The sequence below is a fragment of the Chelonoidis abingdonii genome, chromosome 4 (genome assembly GCF_003597395.2).
Source record: "Chelonoidis abingdonii isolate Lonesome George chromosome 4, CheloAbing_2.0, whole genome shotgun sequence".
NCBI lineage: Eukaryota > Metazoa > Chordata > Testudines > Testudinidae > Chelonoidis > Chelonoidis abingdonii.
The window spans coordinates 56,146,912-56,171,253 of record NC_133772.1 but is presented as its reverse complement, the minus strand read 5'-3'; the positions used below and the strand labels follow the sequence as shown (position 1 = coordinate 56,171,253).

The 24,342-nt window shown below is 41.0% G+C and overlaps 1 protein-coding gene across 7 annotated transcripts in view; it reads left to right on the top strand.

Annotated features, from left to right (window-relative positions):
• Positions 1 to 24,342, top strand: part of PPFIBP2 (PPFIA binding protein 2) — a 159,334-nt gene that overhangs the window by 85,442 nt on the left and 49,550 nt on the right. For 5 of the 7 annotated variants that reach the window (XM_075065190.1, XM_075065187.1, XM_075065188.1 and 2 more), the window contains 2 exons: positions 13,767 to 13,898; positions 20,853 to 21,035. In XM_075065190.1, coding sequence (XP_074921291.1) covers positions 13,767 to 13,898; positions 20,853 to 21,035 — 315 coding nt within the window. The remainder of the gene's footprint in view (positions 1 to 13,766; positions 13,899 to 20,852; positions 21,036 to 24,342) is intronic. The other 2 variants (XM_075065192.1, XM_075065193.1) reach the window with 1 other exon arrangement.

Here is a 24,342-nt window from a genome sequence, read left to right as displayed (position 1 = left end):
TGTATTCATGCTTCTGAATCTGTTATGCCCTGAGTAAATGGACATAGAACAGTTTTGTCTCCTTTTATTGTGTCTGTTGCCTTGAACGATATTTTCATAATACGTTTGTTTGCTTTCCTGGTGTACATGGATTTTACTGGTCTGTTGTATAACACTGTAAGCAGTAGGCATGTAAAATGAAGCCATTGTATAGTATTCAGAATAGTCAAACAAATTAAGCTGGAGGAGGGCTGGAGAGATGGTTGAATAACTTGTTAGACGAGTTAAATATAATAACAAAATACCAGTTTCTGTAGGGCTTAATTTTATAATGTGTACTGCTTTAAACTGTATCCTGCTTTCATGTGGTTGAGTTTGAAATTGAATTTTTAAACTCATTTGAGGTTGAATGAATTAGGCTAAAATTTTCTTTATTCATTTTTATGAGCTTTCTTTTTCTCTTCTCAAAGAGAGCTACTATATAAAGCTGTTTTTTCCTTACTTCTAGCCATGTGCTTACAAAACCACAGTTCACTGTCAGTTTACTGTTCAACTTAACCCATCCATGCCATTTCACAGCAGGGGATGAGGGAGTAGAATACACCATAAAGTAAATACAGTTAAGCATTTCATACAGCAGTGACAGTTTCGGAGTGAAAAAGATTATGAAAAAGTTGCTCTCTGCAATTTTCCATGCCTACCAACAAGAGGTACTGGAAATGCTGTGTGTCTGCAGATAATTTAGATTATTGATATTTAGGAAAAGAGTAAAGAATTTAAATAGGTCTTAAAATCAAGGCTGTAGATTTCTAGGACAAAATTATTAGTAAGCTTATTTGCTTTGATGTTATCCAAGTGTTATCTACACTTCGTTTTAGATAATGCAAAATATGTATGACTTTAAATTATTACTGCGTTGTCTTCATTTATATAGACATTCTCCATGCTTATGGTAATAGTGTTTCTGGTACACAAATATTAGGTAAATAGTGGCAGTCAACATATAGTAAAGTTGGTTCATGTCTCTCTTTAATATCACAATTTTCATGTGCACATCTTAGCCAACATGATTTCTTGGTAATATTAATGGTCCTAAACTTTTTAAGTTGGGGGAAGTTGGATTCATATAAAGTGAGCTAAATTTTGAAAAATGCCAATTTTAACACCTATGATTTTCTATTCAGAAGGTGAATCTCTGGAAAAGAATGTGAAACATCAGAAATAGAATACACGCATTCCTAGTCAGATCGGAGAGGATATTCTTCTAGATCAGTGAGGTGGAGTCCAGGTGCTGAGGGAGTGGGGCTTGGTGGGACCGGGGATCCAAGTGCAGCTGGTTGGGGCTCAGTGGGGTGAGGGTCCAAGTGTGGGGGCTTGGTAGAGTGGTGCAGGAGGGGTGGGGCTCAGTGAGGTGGAGGTTCAAGTGCAGGGTGCTCAGGGGTAGGGGTCCGGATGCATGGAGGTTGGACAGATGGGGGCAGCTCTCCATACAGTGATCCCTCCACCCATGGCTGGGGAGCAATGGAGGCAGCCAAGGAAGGTTCCTGTGGGTGGGTCTCACCAGTCCCTGCCCCAGGGGTGGCCTGTGCAGAGGAAGAGGAAGTCTCTCTGCAGCTGGTGCCCAGCACACAGCAGGCTTCACTGGCCAGGGTGTTCCCAGTCCTGCTCATCCCTGGCTCCAGGATCACTTCAGTAGTGAGCGAGAGCAACAGAATTTTGCACGCACACCCAGTCGCACCCCCAGAGGTGGTAATTTATGACTGCGTACTGGAACAGGGGTGCTGGAACAATTTTTATAGTGGGAGTGCTGAGAGCCATTGAACCAAGCTGTGAAGCCTGTAAATAATGGAATCCACTTGGAGCCAGAGGATGTGGCAGCATCCTTAGTTCCAGCACTTATGCTTCTTGGCTGCTTCTGATTCCCAAACCAGACACACCTGCTCAGGACCACTGTCTGGGATTCAGTTATTCCACAGGGAAAGAGTAAAATCTGCCAGGGACATTAGTTCTGCCCTTGCGCAGTGGTGTAGAATTCCCCCAAGAGTAAACATTATAGCTATTTAACTCTTGTGTAAACTGAAGCGCAGAAACTTTTAGATCCTGATTCTGCAATGAGTTACATATCAGTGGACCCTAACAGCTTCACAGGGCTAACTGCAGGATCAGGCCCCAAGGGATTTAGCCAGGATCATACCACAAAGGAGAGAGAGAGACAGGAACAGATCGCAGGAGACCTGACTCCCAAGTCTATTATTAAACTACTGCATGCAGTATTTGCTTTGTTTAAATTAAACCTACACATTCTATACATGGTCTGCGTTTTTGTTACCACTTCCATTGTTTTTGAGTGGAAGCGTACAGTAAGGATAGGCATAAACTGGTGATTTATTTATATTTTTTCAAACAGCATGTAGGACAGGAGTCTCTTTATGAGTTAAACATTACAAAATTTTATCTTCAGTTTAATTTTCCAGACACTGACTTGTTAATTTAGGTCCCAGCTGTGCAAAGATTTATATATGTGCTAAATTTCTACCATGCAAGTTTTAAATTTTCAGAAGTATCTAACGGAGGTAACAGTACAACTCCCCTTTCCATTCAGCAATACTTGTGCTGTTATCTCCCTTAGGTGTATTTGAAAATACCAGCCTTAATTTATAGTTGTATTGTTCAGCTACTGAATGTTGAACTGCATTGACTCTATCTTAGTGAATGGCCGTTCACTTTCTCTGCCTTTCTTGTGTTAAATAGTAAATGAAAAGGAAAAGATTATTCCCCATGCTTGGAAAAACTTAACGGGTATTAATAGAACCAATCTAAGCCAAAATGCAACATGGATCAGCATGTTCACTGTTCCGAAAATAACAATAATGTATGTTGTTCCAGAATGCGTTCTGGCTTTTTAATTTTATTTTCTAACAGGTAATACAATTTGAGTTTCTCCCAAAGTTACTTGTGCTCCAAAAGTGCTACACTTAGATGATGTTGTCTATTTTTTTATTGAGTTTGCTTAGGTATGGTTTAATGAAGTTCCTTTAGTAAGATATCTGATTATATCATTGCAGCATCAGTATGTAATGCTACCCTAAAAAATACATACCAGCTGAACTTAGACTAGCAGAGACTTGCCCACGATGTAAGGGTGGGGCCATTGGCTAGGATCCTTTTGACTTATGATTTATGGGTGGTTATTTTGAACTTTGCTTTATAGCTACAGTGCAAACACTTTACAAACAGTGGTTTAAAAATAAGCTACTCTTTGTGTATTAGTAGTATGCAAAATTTCCTTCCATTTCTTGTAGAGGATGACAGAGCAGAGTGTAGTGGAACAGCTCAGGTGCTGGAGAGTAGTCTTACATGCGACTGTGTCAAGATCAACTTCTCATGTTTTCTTGAAGAAACTTGTAATGGTGGTTCTGCTTTTACTAGGGCTTGAGTCATAACCCAAGAGCTGTACCATGGGTCTGTTTCAAAGTCCATTGAAGACAATAGGAGTCTTTGAATTGATTTCAGTGGGTTTTGGATCAAGCCTTAAATTTAGAAAATATGTATTCTGTCTTGTGAGAAATGAAGAAGAGGGTCATGGGTGTTATTGGGATATTTTTTCTTTTTCTTTTTTTCCCCCTTCTTTTTAAACCACTTAACATATAAGGCTTTTCAAAAATCCACTGAAATCAGTGGAAAAACTTCTGTTGACTTTAGCACTTTGGATAGGCCCTAAATATACGTCCCATTCTGACTGAGAGGGAATTCATCCTGAAGTGCTGAGAGTTGCTTAAAGTTTATTTTGATGTGTGAGTTCAATACTAGAGATTCCTGCGTTTATCCTCTTTGTCAAAAATAAATAAATAGGAGAGAAGAGAGTTTTGGCAGTTACAGTGCAGGTCTTTGTTTTAGACAAGGCTTTAGTTCATAGATAGATAGATAGATAGATAAACATTTTGTTGTTATATTGTCCATGTGTAGGTAAATTATAAAGGGTGAGGCAAGGTGCAGAATCCCTGCTCTGACTCACTACTGAAGATTGTCTTATTGTCTTATTAGCCTTGGAAGTGATTATCTAAGATTGACCAAGTAAATGAGTGCAAACAAGGCTGTGGTAAACTTAATCTTCCAAGAGCAAGAAGGACTTGATTCCTCAGGCTAGTCTTGGTTTTCAGCATGTTGTGCTCCTCCCTCATATCAGTCCCAATGCCTAGCTATGCTTTGACCATTTGATTCCACCTGTCTTCCATAGCAATCCTGCATTTGGCATATGATCAGCTATCGTCAATTCAGAGGACTCCGTGTAGTTTGTTCAGATAGTCTCCATAACATTATGACAAGAGGTGTTTCCCACGAGGTCTATTGCCAAAGAGTCTTGGATCAGTCAGACTGTCTTCAGGACGCTGTCGCTTAAGAATATAAATCGAAAATAAAGATCTGAACACAAATGGATCTGTATTTATATCCTTTTTCCTCTTGGGGTGAGATTCTGGCCAAACCATTTCATAGGTTTAAGAAGCAGGGGGAGGGTGTAAGGAACTCTGTCCTTGCTTGTGTTTTTGAAAGGGTTGGCCAGGATACCATTGGAGAGCATGGTTCCCCCACAAGCACTAGGGGCTTTAAAAACGCAGGGGGAAATGGTGCAAGGGCAGCAACTTTTGTGTGTGATCCACTGTAGCCTGTAATTATTTCATTCTCTCTATCATCTTTCCTGTATACGAGTGGGTCAGATTCCTATCTCAGTTACAGTGGTGTAAATCTGGAATAACTATTCACCTCATGGGGGTTTTGCTGCCCAGAAAGGGTCATACTGTCAAATTTCAATTACCCAAGATACCAGAATGCAGACAAGTTTCAACACTTCTTTACAATTTGCAGCAAGTACTTGCAGTAGCTGGCTTGGTGCGAGCGTTTTAAATGGCGATATAGTCTGTGCTTTTTTGATTGTTAGTAAGTTTGTAGTAGCAAACTGGCTAATCATGTGGCTGTTTGCATAGGTGAGCATTGCACACCTTTTGCTAGTTTACATTTAATATAGGTACTGCTCTGTTCTTCACACATACCAATACACAGACTATTTGAATAGTCTTTGCATATAAGTTCAGTGCTTTCAATTTGCTTGGCTATAGAATGTGCAAATGGTGAATCAGAGAGCTGTAATTTGCTGTCTGCTACTGTTTTGCACCATTTCATGGAGATTACATGTGTACGTTGCTCTCAGCTGTGTTTTGAGTTAAGCGAATATCTTATTTCTACCACAGCTGACACACAGCACTTGAAAAGTGCAGTCCTCATTAGTGGTGGTTCTTGCTGAATTTTGCTAACCAGGTAGGTCTCTAACCATTTTGTTTCAAAACTGCTTTAAGTAAAGATTAAAAGTACAAACTGACTTTTCAGCAGAGTATTTCACACCATGTATTTGTGCAGAATAGTTTTTCTTAACTAACTGAGAATCTTCTCTGTGATTTCTCTATTAATGTATAGCATGACTTTCCTCCTGTTCCTATGGGCTACTGAATATCCTGGAACTTACTGTACTTACTTTATTTTGGGCTATATAGACACTCTGCAGAGGCCTTTTTTCTGAATTATCCTATTTCATTTAAAACCTTCTTATAACAACTTTACAAGATCTGTACTTTTCCAAGCCAGCGAAATCTGCTGTGTAAATTTGAAAGTGAGCAATAGCACATGTCCAGATTTAATTGGAATTATTAAAATGCAGGTTTTAATGTAAAAATAAAAAATGCTAATTTATGCAATGTACTCTGAGCATTTCAGAAATAAATCTGCACTTAGAAATAAGATGCATGTTTTATGTTCTCTGTATATTGATCTGCGTGGTGTACATAATGTAACAGCTTGTGCATGGTTTTTCTTTATAATAATTCTGCTCTGGAATAATATTTTTCTTAGTTTTAAGAGGTAAAAGTCACTTTTTAAACAAGTTACTTTGTTGACCAGTTAAAAGAAATACTAATTAAATGTTATAAAACAAGACATCTTTGTAGAATATGTTCTATTTTTACACCGGACTTTGACTCTTTAAAGATCCTCCTAAAACCTCTGTAGCCAAAATTACCCTTCTGCATCTCATGTATTATCTTTTTTACTTGAAAACCAACAACACAAATTTGTATTTTCTTTTCTTACAACTGCATATTTATTCAAGCTGGTTTCAAATTGCATTTATACCACTGAAGTACTCTATAATTTCTCTGTAACAAAATGGGTTGTATTCAGTGGCTGAACTGTTCACTAGAAGCATCTGCTAGAAGATTAAAGTAATTGCTTCCAGATGGTATCCATTTCAAGAACTTTAAACTGTGCTTTCTATCAAACCAAAAGTTATAGACTTTCTAGATCCAGGACAGAACCTCAGCTGGTATAAAATAGTCACTGATTACATTGAATAGCACCTTCTTGCTCAAACAGAACCATTAAAGTCAACATGGGACTACTGCATGGGTAAGATATACTGTTCTACACAAGTAACTGTGGCAAAATCTTTCATAAGGAAATACTATACAGTGTAGTCTAGGGAAAGATCTTGTATTGCATTGATGCACAGGTTTTTGATACAGAACTTTTTTTAAAGTGGTGTTCCTGCTGTATCATGGTCCTTAACAATAATAAAGAAACTTCAAACTGATGTCAAACTCAAAAAGTACTCTAAACATTTCAGTTAAACAGTCAAACTAAGGTTTATATATGGGAGCCAAAGTGCAACAGTTGCAGCAGACCTGGTGCTCTAGCCTTTTTATTATGTTGTTGATTACTTCATACCAAGTTCACAATAAGATACAAAGCTACATAAGAGCGACCATACAGGTCAGATCAATGGTCCATCTAGCCCAATATCCTGTCTTCCAACAGTGACTGGTGCCGATACTTCAGAGAGAATGAATGAAACAAGGCAATTATCAAGTGATCCATCCCGTTGTCTAGTTGTTGGCAGTCAGAGGTTTAAGGATACCCAGAGCATGGAGTTGCATTCCTGACCATCTTGGCTACTAGCCATTGATGGATCTGTCCAGGAGCGCCGCCAGGATTTCTGACGCCCTAGGTGGACAGCCATTTCGCCGCCCCCCACGGATCCGGTGGATCTACCACAGGTATGACTGTGGTAGGTCCGCCGGAGCCTTTAGACCAGCGCACCATCCGCCGGCACGACTGCGGCAGCTCCACTGGAGCCTTTCCAGCAGCGGACCGTCCGCCGGCATGACTGCGGTAGGTCCACCGGACCCGTGTGCCACCCCCCCCGGCAAAATAGCGCCCCCCAAAAATTCTGGCGCCCTAGGCCATTGCCTAGGTCGCCTAAATAGTAGCGCCGGCCCTGGATCTGTCCTCAGTGAGCTTATCTAATTCTTTTTTAAACCCAGTTATATGTTTGGCCTTCACCACATGGCAACAAGTTCCACAGGTTGACTGTGCACAAAAAGTACTTCCTTATGTTTGTTTTTAAACTGTTGCCTATTAATTTCATTAGGTAACCCCTACTTTTTGGTTTATGCAAGGGGTAAATAAGACTTCCCTCTTCAGTTCCTCCAAACTGTTTGATTTTGTAGACCTCTTTCTGTATTCCTCCGTTAGTTATCTCTCTTTTCTAAACTGAACAGTCCCAGCGCTTGTCTGCACATACAGCATAGCAGCACAGCTGCACTACTGTAGTATTTAGTGAAGAAACTAAGCTTCTCCCATTGGCATCGGTATTCCATCTCCCCGAGAGGAGGTAACTATGTCGGGGGATAAGTTGGTATAACTGCATTGCTCAGGGGTGTGGATTTTCCACACTCCTGAACCATGTAATGGAGACAAAGCCCCAGACTTTTTTTCTTTCTCCTTGTATAGAAGCTGTTCCATATCCCTGATCATTTTTTATTGCATCTCTGTACTTTTTCTAATTCTGTCTTTTTTGAGATGGGGCAGTACTGTGTGCAGTATTCAAGGTGTGGGCATATCATGGATTTATGTAGTGGCACTGTGATATTTTCTGTCTTAACTATCTGTCCCTTTCCAATATTTCTTCACATTCTGTTAGCTTTTTTTGACTGCTGCTGCACATTGAGCAGATGTTTTTAGAGAATTAGCCATGATGATTTGAAGATCTCTTTCTTGAATGGTCACAGTTAATTTAGATCCCATCATTTTGTATGTATACTTAGGATTATGTTTTCCAGTATGCATTACTTTGCACTTATCAGCATTGATTAACTGCCATTTTATCACCCAGCATTGAGAGATCCCTTTGTAACCCTTTCCAGCCAGCTTTGGGACTTAACTATCTTGAGTAATTTTTTGTCATCTGCAAACTTTGCCATCTCACTGTTTACCCACGTTTCCTGACCATTTAGAAATATGTTAAACAGCGCAGGTACCAATACAGATCTTTATGGACCCTGCTATTTCTTTCATTCCATTGTTTAAACTGAACTTTGATTTCTACCCTTTGTTTCTAACCTTTTAATCCATGATTTACTAATCCATGACCAGACCATCACTCTTATCCCATTACTGCTTAGTTTGCTTAAGAGCCTTTGGCGTGTGTCCTTACCAAAGGCTTTCTGAAAGTCCAACTATCCAATATAAATTGGATCTCCCTTGTCCCCATGCTTGCTGACATCCTCAAAAAATTACAATAGATTGATGAGGCATGATTTCTCTTTACAAAAGATGTGTTGACTGTTCCCCAACATATCGTGTTCATTTATGTATCTGATAATTCTGTTCTTTTACTATAGTTTCAACCAGTTTACTGGTACTGAAGTTATTTATTACTGCCTCTAATTCAGTGGCCCCCAACCTTTCTCGTCTGGTACCCACCAGACGAAGGACTATGGTGGCGGACGAGCATCTGCCGAAATGCTGCCCAAATTTGGCAGCATTTCGGCGGCGACGCCTCTGGATGACACCACTTGCCGCAGACAAGCAGCGTCATCCAGAGGTGTCACTGCTGAATTTTGGCGGCATTTCGGTGGATGCTCATCTGCCGGCCAGTATGCAGGAGCGGGCACCGCGTTAGGGACGCCCGCTGTAATTACTGCCTTTAAAAAAAATCTCCATTATATCAGATGTCCTTAAGTCTTCTGATACAGAGCCTGATTTAAGTGATAGATTACATAGTACAGTTAATAGTTTTGCAGTTTCATACTTCAGTTCCTTCAGAACTCTTGGGGAATACCATCCGATCTTGCTGACTTATTACAGTTTAATTTATCTGTTTGTCCAAAAACTCCATTATTAACACTTCAGTCTAAGCCAGTCGTTAGATTTTCATGTAAAAAGAATGGCTTAGGGGTAGGAAGCTCCCTCATATCCTTTGCAGTGAAGACTGATGCAAAGAGTTCATTTAGCTTCTCTGCAATGAGTTTATCTTCCTTGAGTGCTTGGTTAGCATCTCAATTGTCCAGTGGTCCCACTGAATGTTTGGCAGGCTTCCTGCTTCTGGTGTACTTACAAAAAAAATTGCTGTTACCTTTTATGTCTTTTGCTAGGTGCTCTTCAGATATTTTTTTGGCCTGCCTAATTATGCTTTTACACTTGACTTCATAGAGTTTATACTCCTTTCTATTTTTCACAATAGGATTTGACTTCTAGTTTTTAAAGGATGACTTTTTGCCTCTATCCACATCTTTTACTCTGCTGTTTAGCCATGGTGGCATGTTTTTGGTCCTCTTGTTTTGATTTGCAGTATACATTTTGTTTGAGCATCTGTTACGTCATTTTTAAATGGTTTCCATGCAGCTTGCAGGCATTTCACTTTTGTGACTGTTCCTTTTAATTTCCATTTAACAAGCTTTCTCATTTTTGTGCAGTTCCCATTTTTGAAGTTAAAATTCTAATTTAAAGTTACAGTGGTAAAGCCTGTGCCAGTTTGGAGTGATAAATACTTCTGGACAGTGATCTTTTACAAGTTGCTGTAGTTGTGGTGCTTTATCCTTGCTTTCCAGGAATGCTGAAAAGTGTAAGGATAACTTTTATATTTTATACATTATAAAAATTTTGGCTCACAGTTTTGAAAACAGAATTTGTGGTGTAAAAAGCAGTCACTACTAAAATGATATATTGAGTAATTCTTGGAACAAAGTTTCTGAACAACATTACATCAATAAAATATTAAATATAAATACTGAAACAAACAAAAGAGGAAATAGTCAGATGTAACTCAGTGAAATAATTCAGTAGCAAACAGATGCAACACTTTGAGGGATGCATAGGCAGAGGCATAAAACACGACGTTCCTGTTCTGTTTATTTTCCTGTCTGTGCCCAAATACCCTTTACAATGTCAGCAAGAATGGGCACAACTGTGGGAACAGTGGGTGGTTTAGATACTTGCTGCTGCAGCACAGATGACAGTCAATTACTATTTTTAATCCAGACAGTATTCTCCACCAGATTAAAAGAATGTTGAGGTGGATTAAATTTGGGTTCTAAATAAATAGTGACTGTATAACTTGAAAATTTTTGCTTGCTTTTTCAAAATCCTTCTTTGGTTCTAAACCATATTATACATACATAATAATTTTGAACCAGATTCTGATCTCAATAACATCAGTGTAGATCCAGAGTAGCTATGCTCACTTCAGTGAAATTCCTCTGAATTTATCCCATGCAAGTGAGATCAGAGTCTAGCCTCCTTTCTTAAGTACTCCATTTCAGATGTGGGATAAAATTTTCAAAATATGCCTATGTGGTTTAGGAGCTGACATTCTATTTTTAAAGGTTACTTAGGCCCATTGACTATAAAGCAGGTTTAGGCTCCTGAAAGTATACATCACTCTGGAGAATGAGACAGAAGTGTACCTAAGTACATTAGGTGCTTTTGAAAATTTTATCCTTGTCATCTTATTTTCTTGGCTTTGACTGCCATGGAAATTGAAAAGTATGAGGAGATAAATCTTAAGAAATAAATGTTTTCCAAACATGACCAGAGACTGGTATGAGAATCACTTTTACTATTTCTATCCACAGCATGCCATGCTCTCCCATACATTTCTAATACTTCAAAAAAATAAACTCAGCTCGCTTGCTCAAGCAAAAGCCTTGGCCAAATATTTCTAGTTTAGTATGTGGCTCAGTTTAGACATTGTCTTCTGTGCTGGATTCCAGTTACATCACATCACTTTCCATTCAACATTGTTCACTTTACAGCATGCATACGCTTCCAAAATTAACAGTTGCTACACTGTGCAAAGAAAACTTTCTGGGTATCTTTCATGTGATAGGAAAGAAGTTGCATGTCTCGGTTAACGCAGCAACTGAAGTGGATTTCTTGAGCCTTTTGTGGGATTCCATGTTGCGGAACATATATTTTGCTGAATAATGCGTTATAAAAAGCTTTTTCAATCTACATTATTGCACTGTAATATTAAAATCAATCCCTGTCTGGGTAAGTGTTCTGTAATTCAAGCGCTCAGCCACAGGACTGCAGAAAACTCTATGAAAAGATTTTATCTGATATACTGTTTTTTCTACTGTGTCATCTGAAGATTTGTGTAAGATTATGTCCTTGTGCTTATTCAGCCTCCACATACTGCGGCAGCTTGATGTCTTGGCCATGAAACAGCTCAGACACAAACATTCTCCTGAAAAAAATATTCTCTAGTAGCTTACATGGAAGAACATATAGGAAAAATAGCTGCAAAATTCATTGACATCCTTGGAAGGTTACACACAGTGGAAGGAGTAGAAAAGGCTGCTTTCCTCTTACATTTGCAGTCAAGTTGCTTTGTTTTGCTGTTGCAGAAAAATCATCTCTTTTCAGCTATTTTCTTCTGCATAGAGCATTCTGGTGAACTTGAAAATATTTTCTCTCTAATATTTTAATGAATCTGTCACAATTCCAGTAATAACATATATAATAATTATTTTTTCCAACAGTAATAAATGCTTTTTTCAAACTTGTCTGCAATGCCACATTTTTTAAATTATAGACAGTGAGTGCATAAGAACAGCCATACTGAGTCAGACCAGTTATCCATCTAGCTCAGTATCCTGTCTTCTTACACTGGCCAATGCCAGGTGCTCCAGACAATGAAATGAACAGTCCAGAGCAATTATCAAGAGATCCATCCCCTGTCGTCCAGTCCCATCTCCTGGCAGTTGGAGATTTAGGGGCACCATGGGGATGCATTCCTGACTATCTTGGCTAATTGCCATTGATGGACCTATTCTCTGTGGACTTATCTAACTCTTTTGGCCTTCATCACATGCCATGGCAACAAGTTCCTCAGCTTGACTGTGCATTGTGGGAGGAAGTGCATCCTTATATTTGTTTTAAACTTGCTGCCTATTAATTTCATCAGGTGACCCTTAGTTCTTGTGTTATGTGAAGGGGTTAATAACATTTTCCTATTCACTTTCTCCATACCATTCATGATTTTGTAGACCTTCCTCTTTTTTTTGTGGACTCCCCCCCCCTTTATCTTGATCATCTCTTTTTCTAAACTGAGCAGTCCTAGTCTTTTTAATCTCAGTTCGTATAGAAGACATTCCATACCCCTAATCATTTTTGTTACCCATCTCTGCACTTTTTCCAATTGTAATATATCTTTTTTGAGATCGGGCGACCAGAACGGTATGCAGTATTCAAGTGTGGGCACACCACAGATTTATATAGGGGCATTATTTTCTGTCTTATTATCTATCCCTTTCCTAATGGTTCCTAACATTCTGTTACCTTTTTTGACTGGCGCTGCACATTGAGTGGATATTTTCAGAGAACTTTCCACGATGACTCCCAGTGGTAACAGCTAATTTAGAATCCATCATTTTGTATGTATAGTTAGGATTATGTTTTTCAATGTGCATTACTTGCACTTATCAACATTGAATTTCATTTGCCATTTGCTTGCCCAGTGTCTCAGTTTTATGAGATCCCTGTGTAACTCTTTGTGGTCTGCTTTGGACTTAACTATCTTGAGTAATTTAGTATCATCTGCAAACTTTGCCACCTTAGTGTTCACCCCTGTTTTCCAGATCATTTATAAATATGTTGTACAGGACTGGACCTAATACAGCTCCTCTGGGACCCTGCTATTTACCTCTCTCCTACTGTGAAAAATGACCATTTATTCCTACCATTTGTATCCCATCTTTTAACAAGTTGCTGATCTACGAGAGGACCTTCCCTCTTATCCCATGACTTCTTACTTTGTTTAAGAACCTTTGATGAGAGAACTTATCAAAGGTTTATTTAAGTACATTATATCAACTAGCTCACCATTCTCCTCATGCTTTTTGACAGTCTCAAAGAATTTTAATAGTTTGATGCATGATTTCCCTTTACAAAAGCCGTGTTGAGACTTGCCCAACGTATAGTATTAATTTATGTCTGATAGTTCTGTGATTTACTATAGTTCAACCTATTTGTCTGGTACTGAAGTTAGCTTACCGGCCTGCAATTACCAGGATCGCCTCTGGAGCCTTTTTTAGCTTCTCTTTAATCATCTGGTATAGAGGCTGATTTAAGTGATAGGTTGTTAATTCTGCAATTTCATATTTGAATTTCTTCAGAACTCTTGGGTCCTGGTGACTTACTACTGCTTAATTCCTGTTTAATTTTTAAAAAATCCTTAAAAGTAAATTTATTACTTTATACAGTAAGTTACAATTTTTTTAAATTATACTTTTGAGTGAATGGTGGCTCTTAAATAAGATAGTCATCTTGAATTTGTATTGAAAGTGTAAATTCCTTGGGCAGGGACTTTTGTCCACATAAATGCTAGTAATACATTAGTTCACTGCTAGTGTTTTATACAAATAATAATAATTAGGGGGAAAACTCTGCTGTTCTTTCAGGAGCTGCTAAGTCGAACGTCACTAGAGACTCAGAAACTAGATCTAATGGCAGAAGTTTCAGACCTGAAGATTAAGTTGGTTGGCATGGAAAAGGAACAGAGTGAATATGAAGAGAAGCAGAGCAAAGCTGAGGTGAGTCTCGCTTAGTTCCTTGTTTATTTTCTGATGCTCAGTCTCATGCATTATACTGTAGTTCTGAGAAGCACTTGAGCTGAAATGCGTGTGCAACAGCCGTCTTCTGCTTACAGTGCACTGTCTGTACCTTTGGTAATGTGCCCTAGATGCTACTGTATTTGTGTCTGTGTGTTTTCCTTTTTATACTTACTAATGTCAAAGGTTACTGTGCCACTTTAGTCAGACCCAGTATCCATTCCAAAAACATGCATTAAAGTTGTTCATCAAGTAACCCTTCTTCTTCCACAGAGCTGTTGGAGGGGAGTGTAGGAATCCTTCCAAAGCCAACAATGCAGTTCTGCAGCTGCTGCTGCAGTTTCAGGTCTACCACAGCTCATGTGCCCCACGGTTGTGTGGAGGGAATAGCCGGTGGCTCAGCGCAATTGTGGCCTGGTCCCATACAGCAGATCTGTACTGGTTCTGAATCAGCCATGAACACCAGACCTGGGGGGTGGGAGGGCAGGATTTTCCCTTATGTGGAGGAGGGGTGGGTTTCTTGCACTGTAAATGTCACTGTAAATTTACACTGTAAATGTCAAATGAAGAGAAATCTTGGTGAAAAGAAATGACGTCTATATTGGGACAAATACTAGACCATACTGCAGGTGTGGGAGGCAGTGGACACAGCAGAACCTTTGTTTCTAGCACATGGGGGTGAGGAGGTGAATAGGATATTGAGAATCCTGCAGGAAATCCACTTTCCAGGCACATCATAGAGCACAGCTCCCCAGAACTTCCCTGCACCTCAGCCAGGGGTGGCGATCAGTGCCCCTAACAGAATGCAGCTCTGCAGTAGCCTGCTGGGGGAGGATTACAAGGACTATATTCTGGGACTAAGGTTTGCACTTTACTGCAGCAGAAAAATGTTTTGTTCTAAATTTACCTAGGAGAAATTTGAAGTTCAGGTTGTGTAAAATATATGTCCTCTGTAATGCTTCCAACAAACTGTTGGACACATGCTGACTATACATAAGTTAGCTATGGGAGCTGTAATTTACTGCTCACTTATAGGTTTGGAATTTGGGTTTTCTGAGCTTCTCAAGGTTTCTGAAACTTTGATAGCATTAGGGAGGATAAATTCTGGCAGTGGTTGACAGCTAAGTAAGTAACAGGAGCCCCTTTATCATCTATGGCCTCCCCATGATTTTTCACTCAGAACAATCAGTGTTTTAAGTGTAGAATCCCATGTAACCCTAAGGTCTAACCAGGTCTGTGTAGTCTACTTCACAAGGAAATTGCCAAATCTCTCACTAAGGGGTAGGTGCTCCCAAGAATCCAAACACCCCATCAGAATGGGGTAATCCCATCTCCTTTGGATTGTGTCAGGAGTTTTCAACATGGGAGTTATGACTACATTGCCCTATCCTAAGTGATAGGAAGGTTCTAGTGGTGGGAACGGCTGAGAAATGTGGGGTTAAAGTATATGCCAAACTGTCAACTTCTCTAGGGTTGGTAGATCTGACCCCCACCATAACCCCAATGTGAGGGTCAGTTTGATCCTGACTGCTAAGAGACTACCACCCAAAGTATATCCAAAGTAAGAAAAACTGAGACTCTGACCTGTGCTTGTATTTGAAGAGTCATGCTGTGGCCCACCTGGTTCCTTCAGAGAGCCAAACCTGTACAAACCAACACTGATTGAGCAAAATAACTATAATGTACATAGCACCCACTAGTAACTGCATCTGTTAAATGAAACTGAAGCTGCAATAGACATTTGGAATAAGATAGGTGCATGGGAGTGTGGGTGAGGATGCAGGAGGCAGAGCGGAAGGAGACTGCCTTCACCAGCCACTGCCTTTTCTAGGCAGCACCATGTCATCTGCCAGCCAATCACTGTGCTCTATACTGGGGCTGGGATTGACCCAGGTGGGTACGACATTGATGGGACGCTGTGTTGACACTACCTAGAGGGGACAGTGCTGAGGCCCCATCCCAGCACCAATGCTATTTTACTCCAGAGGCATTCTCTAGCTAAGCCTTTTTAAATTGCCTGCAAATTATATTGCATATTAAAACTTGCCTCTTGCAATTGGATTTTTTAAATTTATTTTTAAATGAGTATCAAAAACACAGGATAATTCAACTAAAACATATATGTAATTTTTAATTCTGTCCTTTTATATTTTAAACCAGCTGTTTTCCATCAGCTAGATAGAATTTCTTGAATTCTATCTCTAGTATTAGGGGAAGATAAGGCAAAGTATATCTGGAAGTGATTCTGAGTTTTATCTCTCAAATCCATTTCACTTTGTCCTGCACAACATGCAGCTGTGGTTTGGTTTTGATTTTAGTTAGTAACAAAGAGTCTGAGTCTCTCTAAGCTCCCCTCAAAGGTATTAATTTTACACTGAATGCCAGTTGTCACTGGCTCTTCAAAAGCACATGCTAAATTGAAAGTGCTATTTATATCCATATAACAGGAGGGCCAAGAGGATAGATGTTTGTAAACGGACAGGTTCCACTCCTGAGCTCTGCAACGTTAATGTCCACTTCTCAAAATAACTCTCTCTCCTGTCACAGTGCAGCACTGTAAAGATTTATGAGCTAGTTTCTCAAGTCCCACCTGAAGAGTTCTCTGTAGCTTTTTCCTTTCTTTAGAAGCTCTGGACCCCTTGGAAATTATTTTAAAAATATAATGAGGTTATGTAAAGAGCTGCAGTATCAAGTGACCACCTGCACTGGAGACACCTGCATTATGTGTACAGAGGCATAACCAGGTCTTCTGTTAGGTGGTGGCAGGAACAACTGTCATGCTCCCCTCCCCCCGCCCTTCCCCTCCCTCTCCACACCTGGCATTGTACACTCTGGCTGTATGATTGGACCATTTGTATTGTGTGGGCTAGACAGTGTAGCTTACGCACTGATCTGCATTGAAGGCAATGCACTGCCACACTCCTTGAATCCCTGGTGCACAGGGGGTGCACACGTGCTGCACTGGCCCTTCTGGCCCATTGGACAATACAATCTTGTTTGTCTTGGGTAGACAGTGTGCAGGAGAGGGACACAGCCCTGTCACTATCATGAGTGTCCTGTTTGAAGGGATTGTGCGCTGGTCCACCTCCTGGCAGTGGGAGTGGGGATTGGGTCCTGGCGCTCTGCTTCCACATTTGTGCCCCCAGCACATCTACATAAACTTGCCCTGTACATTTTCTTCAGATTTGTATGTTTTTTAGTTCCATTTGCTGGTGCGATAAAGCAACAAAGTAATTTCCTGAAGTTATAATACAGGCAAAACTACTTCAATGGGAGTATGTGTATGCAAAGACAAAGAGCTTTGTGCCATATCCTGGAGCTCTTACTCAGATGAGGACAGGCAGCAGAATTGGACCCATAGTTTTTAGCCATGGGAAAAATGAATCTTGGAATGCTTCTTGTTTTTTCAGTAATTCTTTTCTGTACAGAGTTTAGTGGGATAAGAAGAAAGACTCAAACAGTAGCAACTAATCTCTGCTGTGCCACCATTTTAGTGGTGAGTAGGAAGAGTTACGTCCCATGTACAATGATTCTTCATCTGTTGTGGCTAGGGTTATTTAGAGGCACTTTTTGTTTGTATCTAGAAATTAAAATCAAAAGAAACACATTTATCTCAGGTATGTCTGTATCTCTAAGGAGCCTATCACTTGCAGTCCTGGAGCTGCTAATAGGTGAAGTTGACATTCAGCTTTTTGCATCACTTCGCCTCAGTCCAGATTCAATTTGCATGATCTTCTGAGCCTAGTCCGAGAGCTGTGGGGAAGAGGTTGGCAAAAGAGAGAGGGTACATTCACTGTTTCTGAACGTTCTTGTGCTTATATTCAGAGAAAGCCAAGAGCCACAAAGTTTGATCCTAGATCTGACTCTAAGCTTCCCCAAAGTCTAGGGGAGTTTAGATCCGCTCTTTGGCCCAAATCAAACTCCAGCTATAGCTGTAACAGCCTTTAATGCTGAGAGAGAAAAGGCCTGGTATAGGAAAACATACATACAGAGATTCCCAGAAGAGGAGAAGCAAAAAGAGAAAGATAAAAAGAATGTATTCTCAGCCTTTTCCTTGTAAAAGGAGAACACGCAGTTGCAAAGGCAGAGACTAAAGCTGGAGCATTTTCCTTCTATGTACCCATCTTATTGTCTGTGGGGAGGACAGGGAGTTTTACCATCTTCAGCTTATCAGGGTTGGCTCAAGGCAAGTCCAAAGTGCACAGACACACACAGCCCCACATTCCAGGAACCAGTCACTGGAGCACAGTGGAAAAGAGTTGGAAAGCAGAGGAGACCTTCCCCCAGCTGCCAAACTCCTGTATTGCCATGACTGGAATCTACCACTAAAGTAGCTGCCAGTCCCTTACCTATGCCAATGCATACCTACAGAAGTCTGCTTGGGCCCCACACATCTGATTTCACTAAGGATTCTGCAAAACCTAGCTTGGCTCTACCTCATAAAGGTTAATAGTGCTCCCTGTTCCCTGCCAATGACAAATGCAGAATAAAAAATGGGATTGTCAAAGGAGACTAAGGGAGTTAGGCAAGCACCCAACTCCCATTGAAATTCGGTGGAAGATGGGTATCTAGCTTCCTTAGTCTCCTTTTAAAATTTCAGCCTGTAGCAGTAGTAGTATTCAATAGGAATTTACTAGCACAGTGTTAATTTTTAAAAAACTGCTGCCTTGTTGTGGCAATGACTGTGAAAATGGAACAAAACCCAGACATGGAAAATCAAGGTCTCTGGATAGTATCCTGATTTTACACAAAGCCTGTGCTTTACAGGAGTTCCCCTGGCAATACTGTGATAGAATGATGGGCTTGGCTACAGAAACACTTCCCTCCCCTCTGCCCTGCTGTGTTATTGCAAAGTTGCTAATGGATGTGGTCACTCAGTCTTCTCAGCATATGAGGGATACAGTTCCACCTGCATTAGCTGGTGCTCCAGCAGCCTGGCTTTGTTACCTACAGTCCTGGCACAGTGTAGCAAAATCTGTAAAGGAACTAATACCCAGACTTTGCAGGCCACACAACTTTTCCTAAATGTTAAAGAGGCTGTTCACTGCTAAGTGGAGGAAGGGATCTGAAAACAGCACATATTTAGGCCCTGGTTCAGCAAACCACTTCAGTATGTGCTTAAAAGTTAGCCTATGCTTTGCTGAATCAGGGCCTTAGCATGAAATATCTGTCTGCCATATAACTTCTCTAGATTGCTGATGTGCATACCTTCGGAAATTAAAAGGGAGAATACATTTAAAGCCTTTGATCCTGCTTTCGGAGTTCTGTGCCATTAGTGCACCTTGGTTGGTTCTGTAGAGTATTTGCGTGTTTGGAACAGAATATGCCGAGACCCAGTAAGCTGCTCCCCTGCACAAAGAAGTTCTCTGTGATCCCTTCTACAATTTTAGCTAGCTTTGCATTTACTGCACTGCAGGAGAGTTTCAGGTAAGTGTAAATTTTTAAAAGGATTTTCATGTTTTATAATAGAAAAATTGGAAATCTCCTCTGTGCCCATTTTGCAGGTCCCCATTCCCTCTGGGTGTTCTGCTGCCCATTAACTTTCCCACTCGCTTAGGTGATTGATTAATGTCATAAGATTTACTTTACCTAGGAAAAATGAGAGGCTGTAAAATACGTGATATCAATATACATGAATATTAAGAGAGCAATTCCAAATGTTTGTAATCTCTGAGGAAGCATTGAAGATTGAGCCATTTAATTAAGAAAGGGAAATTAGGACGTCACATAGCTTTTACTACAGACTTGCACTTGGTTTCCTTCTCATAACTAGAAGTGTCCTGTTTTATTGACTGTTCCAGGGAAGCTGTTCCCCATCTGAACGTATTCACAATTTTAAAATAACCCTATGTATTATCATTCTGATGCCTTCCTTTTTAGAGCATCATTTTGGCTTCTCCAAAATGTGTTGCTTAATCATGTGGGTCAGGAACATGCCCAAGTTGGTGGGGCTAAATGGCAGAATGGATGGTTTAGGGACCTATTGTTCTTATCCTTGCTAGTCCTGGGTATAAAGGGACCTCCTAGTACAGGGTTGGGCAAACTTTTTGGCCTGAGGACCACATCTGGGAATAGAAATTGTATGGCGGGCCATGAATGCTCTCAAAATTGGGGTTGAGATGCTTAGGAGCCGGAGGGGGGACATACCGCTGCTTCTGGGAGCCACGTGGAGTGGCCCCTGATCCTGCTCCCTGGCTGGAGCACTGGAGTGGGGCAAGCCCCAGACCTCACTCCCCAGCAAGAGCTCTAGAGCAAGATTAAAACAGCTGGTGGGCCGGATTCAGCCTGCAGGCCATAGTTTGCCCACCCCTGTGCTAGTAGAATGGAGGTCGACTAATTTATTTTCTGGAGTAGGATTTCTTTTGGCATGGATGTCTGTAATTATAAATTATGTGACAGAGTAGATTATGGTCCAGAATGATCACATGACAACTTTTTACTAGTAAATGATGTTGTGTGCATATATTAATGTATATAACTGATCGCATTTTAGCGCAGCCAAAAAAAAAAAAAAGGCTGGCTGTGGTCACAAATTGCCCCAGAACAGCTAGCCAGCATCACAGTATGAGTTCCAGTTGTTGTCATATCTCTGTATCCTGCTGGGCAGATTGGTAAAGACCTGGCGCCAAATTCTGATCTCCTTCACGCTGGTGTAAATCACAAGTAACTCCACTAAACCTCTCTGTCTCAGGTATTTCTAAAACATCCATCCCCTTGATATATGAGCGCTTACTTAAATGGAGCTACTCCTGATTTACACCAATTTACACCTGTCTCATGTAGGGGAAAATCAGGCTTGTTTCTTTGTAGTCTCTTCCCAGCTTCATGTATTCTGTAGTCCTGTGACTGTGAAATAATCTTCTATGCTTCCTGCCCTTATTTCTTCCTTAATCCCCGTCATTTTCTTTCTCACCTGTCTTTCTTTCCTTCTTGCAGTCGGTAGTGAACCTGATCAGTGAGCTACAGGACCAGATGTGTAGACTACAGCTGGAAATTAATAGTAAAATCCAGGAAAGAAAGTCTCAAGATAGGAAACTTGAACTGACAGCTAATGATCCTCAGGCCAGCACAAGATCAGTGGTAGGGAGCCTCACCCAGAAGAATTGCTCTCTGTGTGATGTATGAGAAGTACACTTTAGCATAATTTTGTGCATTGCCCCCTTTCTCACAAAAACTGAATTCCACTAACCAGAATTATGTTGTGAACAATAGGCATTAATCTGTGTGACTTTTTTTAGAGAGCGTGCTGTGTTAATAATAAAAAACCTAGTGCCAAATTCTGCTCTTATTGATGCCTGCTTTACCAATACACAGATGTCAATGAGAGCAAAATATGGACCTAATTTTTTAATAAAGTTTGCATTTTGCTTTTAACTCTCAAAAGCATTTTGTCATAGCTGTTCTATTTTAGAATGCCTACAATAGAACTATGTTTGTATAGCAGCATAGTTTCTGAGGTGATCTGCCACCATATATGTCGGCATAACTACGCATTGACCCACTGAATACAGTGAGCCACTTGAGAAGTGCTTAGCACACTTGCAGAAATAATTTGCTTTTCCTTTCATTCTGTTCATTTTGTGTGTTCTGATATAATGAAATTAATTAAAAGACCCTCAGAAAAGACTTTTGTTTATACTTTTAAAAAATTGAAAATCTTGAAATTTTTTTATTCTCTGAAACAAGCACTTATGATAAAACATTTTTTATGTTTACAGTACAAACCTTCACTTTATTTGATCAAAACCACTTCATGTGTCAGGGTAAAAGGTAGTTTGCTTAAGCTGCTTAAATTGAATGGAGGTGGAGTGACATTGGCATGCTTGAAAGCCTATTTTAAGATTACTCTTTAGTTCCACATTGCTGCATTTGCAGTGTTTCCTTAATTATTTGTGGGATCATTTCTGGAAAGCCGAACTGTAATCTACTCATGTTGACAGAGGGTTTTAGTGTTTTGATTTTTTGTTGGTGGGTAGGTTGGTTTTCAAATAATTTTTCTGTCCTTTTTTTCATAGGATTTTTTTAAATAAATATCCTTTGTTGATTTGATACCTATTAAACGTACGGCTGCTGTTTTTGCTTAATAATTCGCCTCTGTCTGGCACTGTCTAGTGAGTCATTAGAGTACATGTGAAATACACATTGGAGAAAAAGGTTGAAATTTATATTAAGGTATGAAGAGCACCATGAATGGGGTTCCATGTTTAAAATGCACCTTTGAAGAACTGTTGTTCTTGTTTTCCCCGAGACATAGGTAGGATTCCTTAATGTACAAGAATATGCAAGATCCATGTGTTTGGATTAGGTTTAGGGTTTGTCACATTACAAATGTCAGTTCAGGGAAATAGTGCCCCCTCGATGCCAGTGCCAAGAGTCATCAGTAATGTTGGTCTCAGAGAATGAACACTGAGGTTATAATTATCTTAAAGGAGGGGAGGGATTCAAGAGGCAAGATATGGCCAGATAGCTGGAGGTCATTAGGATCCTGTCTGGACAGCTTTGAGTAGGCCCAGTGACAAAGATAACCCCTGTGCTTGGATGCCTCATGAAGGTAAATTAGGCACCAATGTGAAAGGTAACAAAAGTTGCATTTCAATGTGCTAAATTACAAAACATTACTATTCATTAAAATCAGAGCTTGAAATGTACCTACTGTGGACTAAGACCTTTAGTAAAATATACTGGTGATTTTGTTCATACACATTCCAGAACCACACCTTCTGTAATCTAAAGTAATAAGATGGTTATGTATTGTTTGTTTGTGTGCTGTTGTAAAATATAGTCAATTTTCTGGGTTTTTTTTAAATGAGATTTATTCTCTCTCTTGGCTTTAAACTTCCTCATCTTTCTTTTCTTTTTCTTTTTCTTTTCTTTTCTATTGTATAGTGTATATTTCCTTCATTGTCTTCCATATCTGTTGCCTCTCTCTCCTACCACTCCCTTATAACTCTTTCCCTATGTCGTATGCTCTACCTTCTCTTCTGTAATTTCTGTCTCCTCATGCACTTCTACCTCCCAGATCTCTCATCCCAAAATACCATGCTTCTCTTCCCCCTTAATCTTTCAGAATCTCACCACTCACACAAAGAACTTGGGAATTTTACCCGATTCCTAACAGCTAAGTGGCTAAACATACCGGACAGGGTCAGTGCCCAGGTGAGATGTCCCTCCTTCCTAACCCTCCATCTCTCTTAAGGTGTTGGGAAATGGGAAGGTGCTGAGATTCCTATCCTGATGCTCTTCTGCTACCCTCCTCAAAGTGTCATCTTTTATATCGAGTCTTCAGATAGTACTTGTCCAATAAATTTGAAGCAGTGCCTCCCATCCCCAACCAGATCACCGTGGCTGTTAGAAGGGAGAAGGAGTATTCAGGGCCACCCGGGGGGGGAGGGGGGGGCAAGTGGGGCAATTTGCCCCGGGCTCCGCAGGGGCCCCCAAGAGAGTGACTGAGGCTCCCGCCCTGGCCTGACCCCGCCTTCGCTCCTCACTCGGAGCCTCAGTGCATCCAGCAGCTTCCCTGGACAGCACTGCAGTGTGGTTCCGGTGGGGCCTGAGCTCTGCCACGCTCAGACCCGCATGATAAGGGGGCGGGGCTGTGAGCTCCAGCGGGGCCTGAGCTCAGTTCCCTCCGCTCGGCGTGGAGCTCGCAGCCCCGCCCCCTGACCATGCGGCTCTGAGCAGGGCGGGCCTCAGGCCCCGCCAGAGACACACTGCAGCTGTGGAGGGATGCTCCTCTATGCGCTGAGGCTCTGGGTGAGGGTGAAACTGGGGATAAGGGGTCAGGGCTGGGGAGGTGGGGGGCTAAAGGGCAAGGAGTCCCAGGGACAGTCAGGGCACAGGAAGAGAGCAGAGGTTGGGGGGGTCAGGGGACAGGGAATGGGGGCGTTGGATTGTGGGCGTTCTGGAGGTCTGTCAGGACTCAGTTGGGGGGGTCGGGGCAGTCAGGGGACAGGGAGCAGGGGTGGGATCCCAGGGTGGTGGTTGGGGGTGGGGTGAGGGGACAAGGAGCAGGATGGGTTGGAGATTCTAAGGGGGGCAGGCAGTTGCGGCGGCAGGAAGTGAATGGGGGTTGGATAGGGGGCAGGGCCATGCTGTTTGGGAGGCACAACCTTCCCTACCCTAAAGCTCATTCAGCAGTTTGAGGCTTGCAGGAGAACCAAGCTGTTAGCTGTTCCATTAGGGTACCATCCCTTTCACTTCTCAAATGCCAAATATAGTCTATATTTAATTTCAGTGCCAAAAGATGTTCATGTTAGGGGAGAGTAGCTTCATTTAAAATTAATCCCTGGGGGAGGGATCACATGAGAAGAGCAAAATCCTACACCACCTACCTCCTTCCCTACCCTACCAAGGGAGACCCCCCTCCCCTGCATTCCTTGAGGCTTCAGAGGGGTTAGTTCAGTGGTTCTCAAACTTTTGTCCTGGT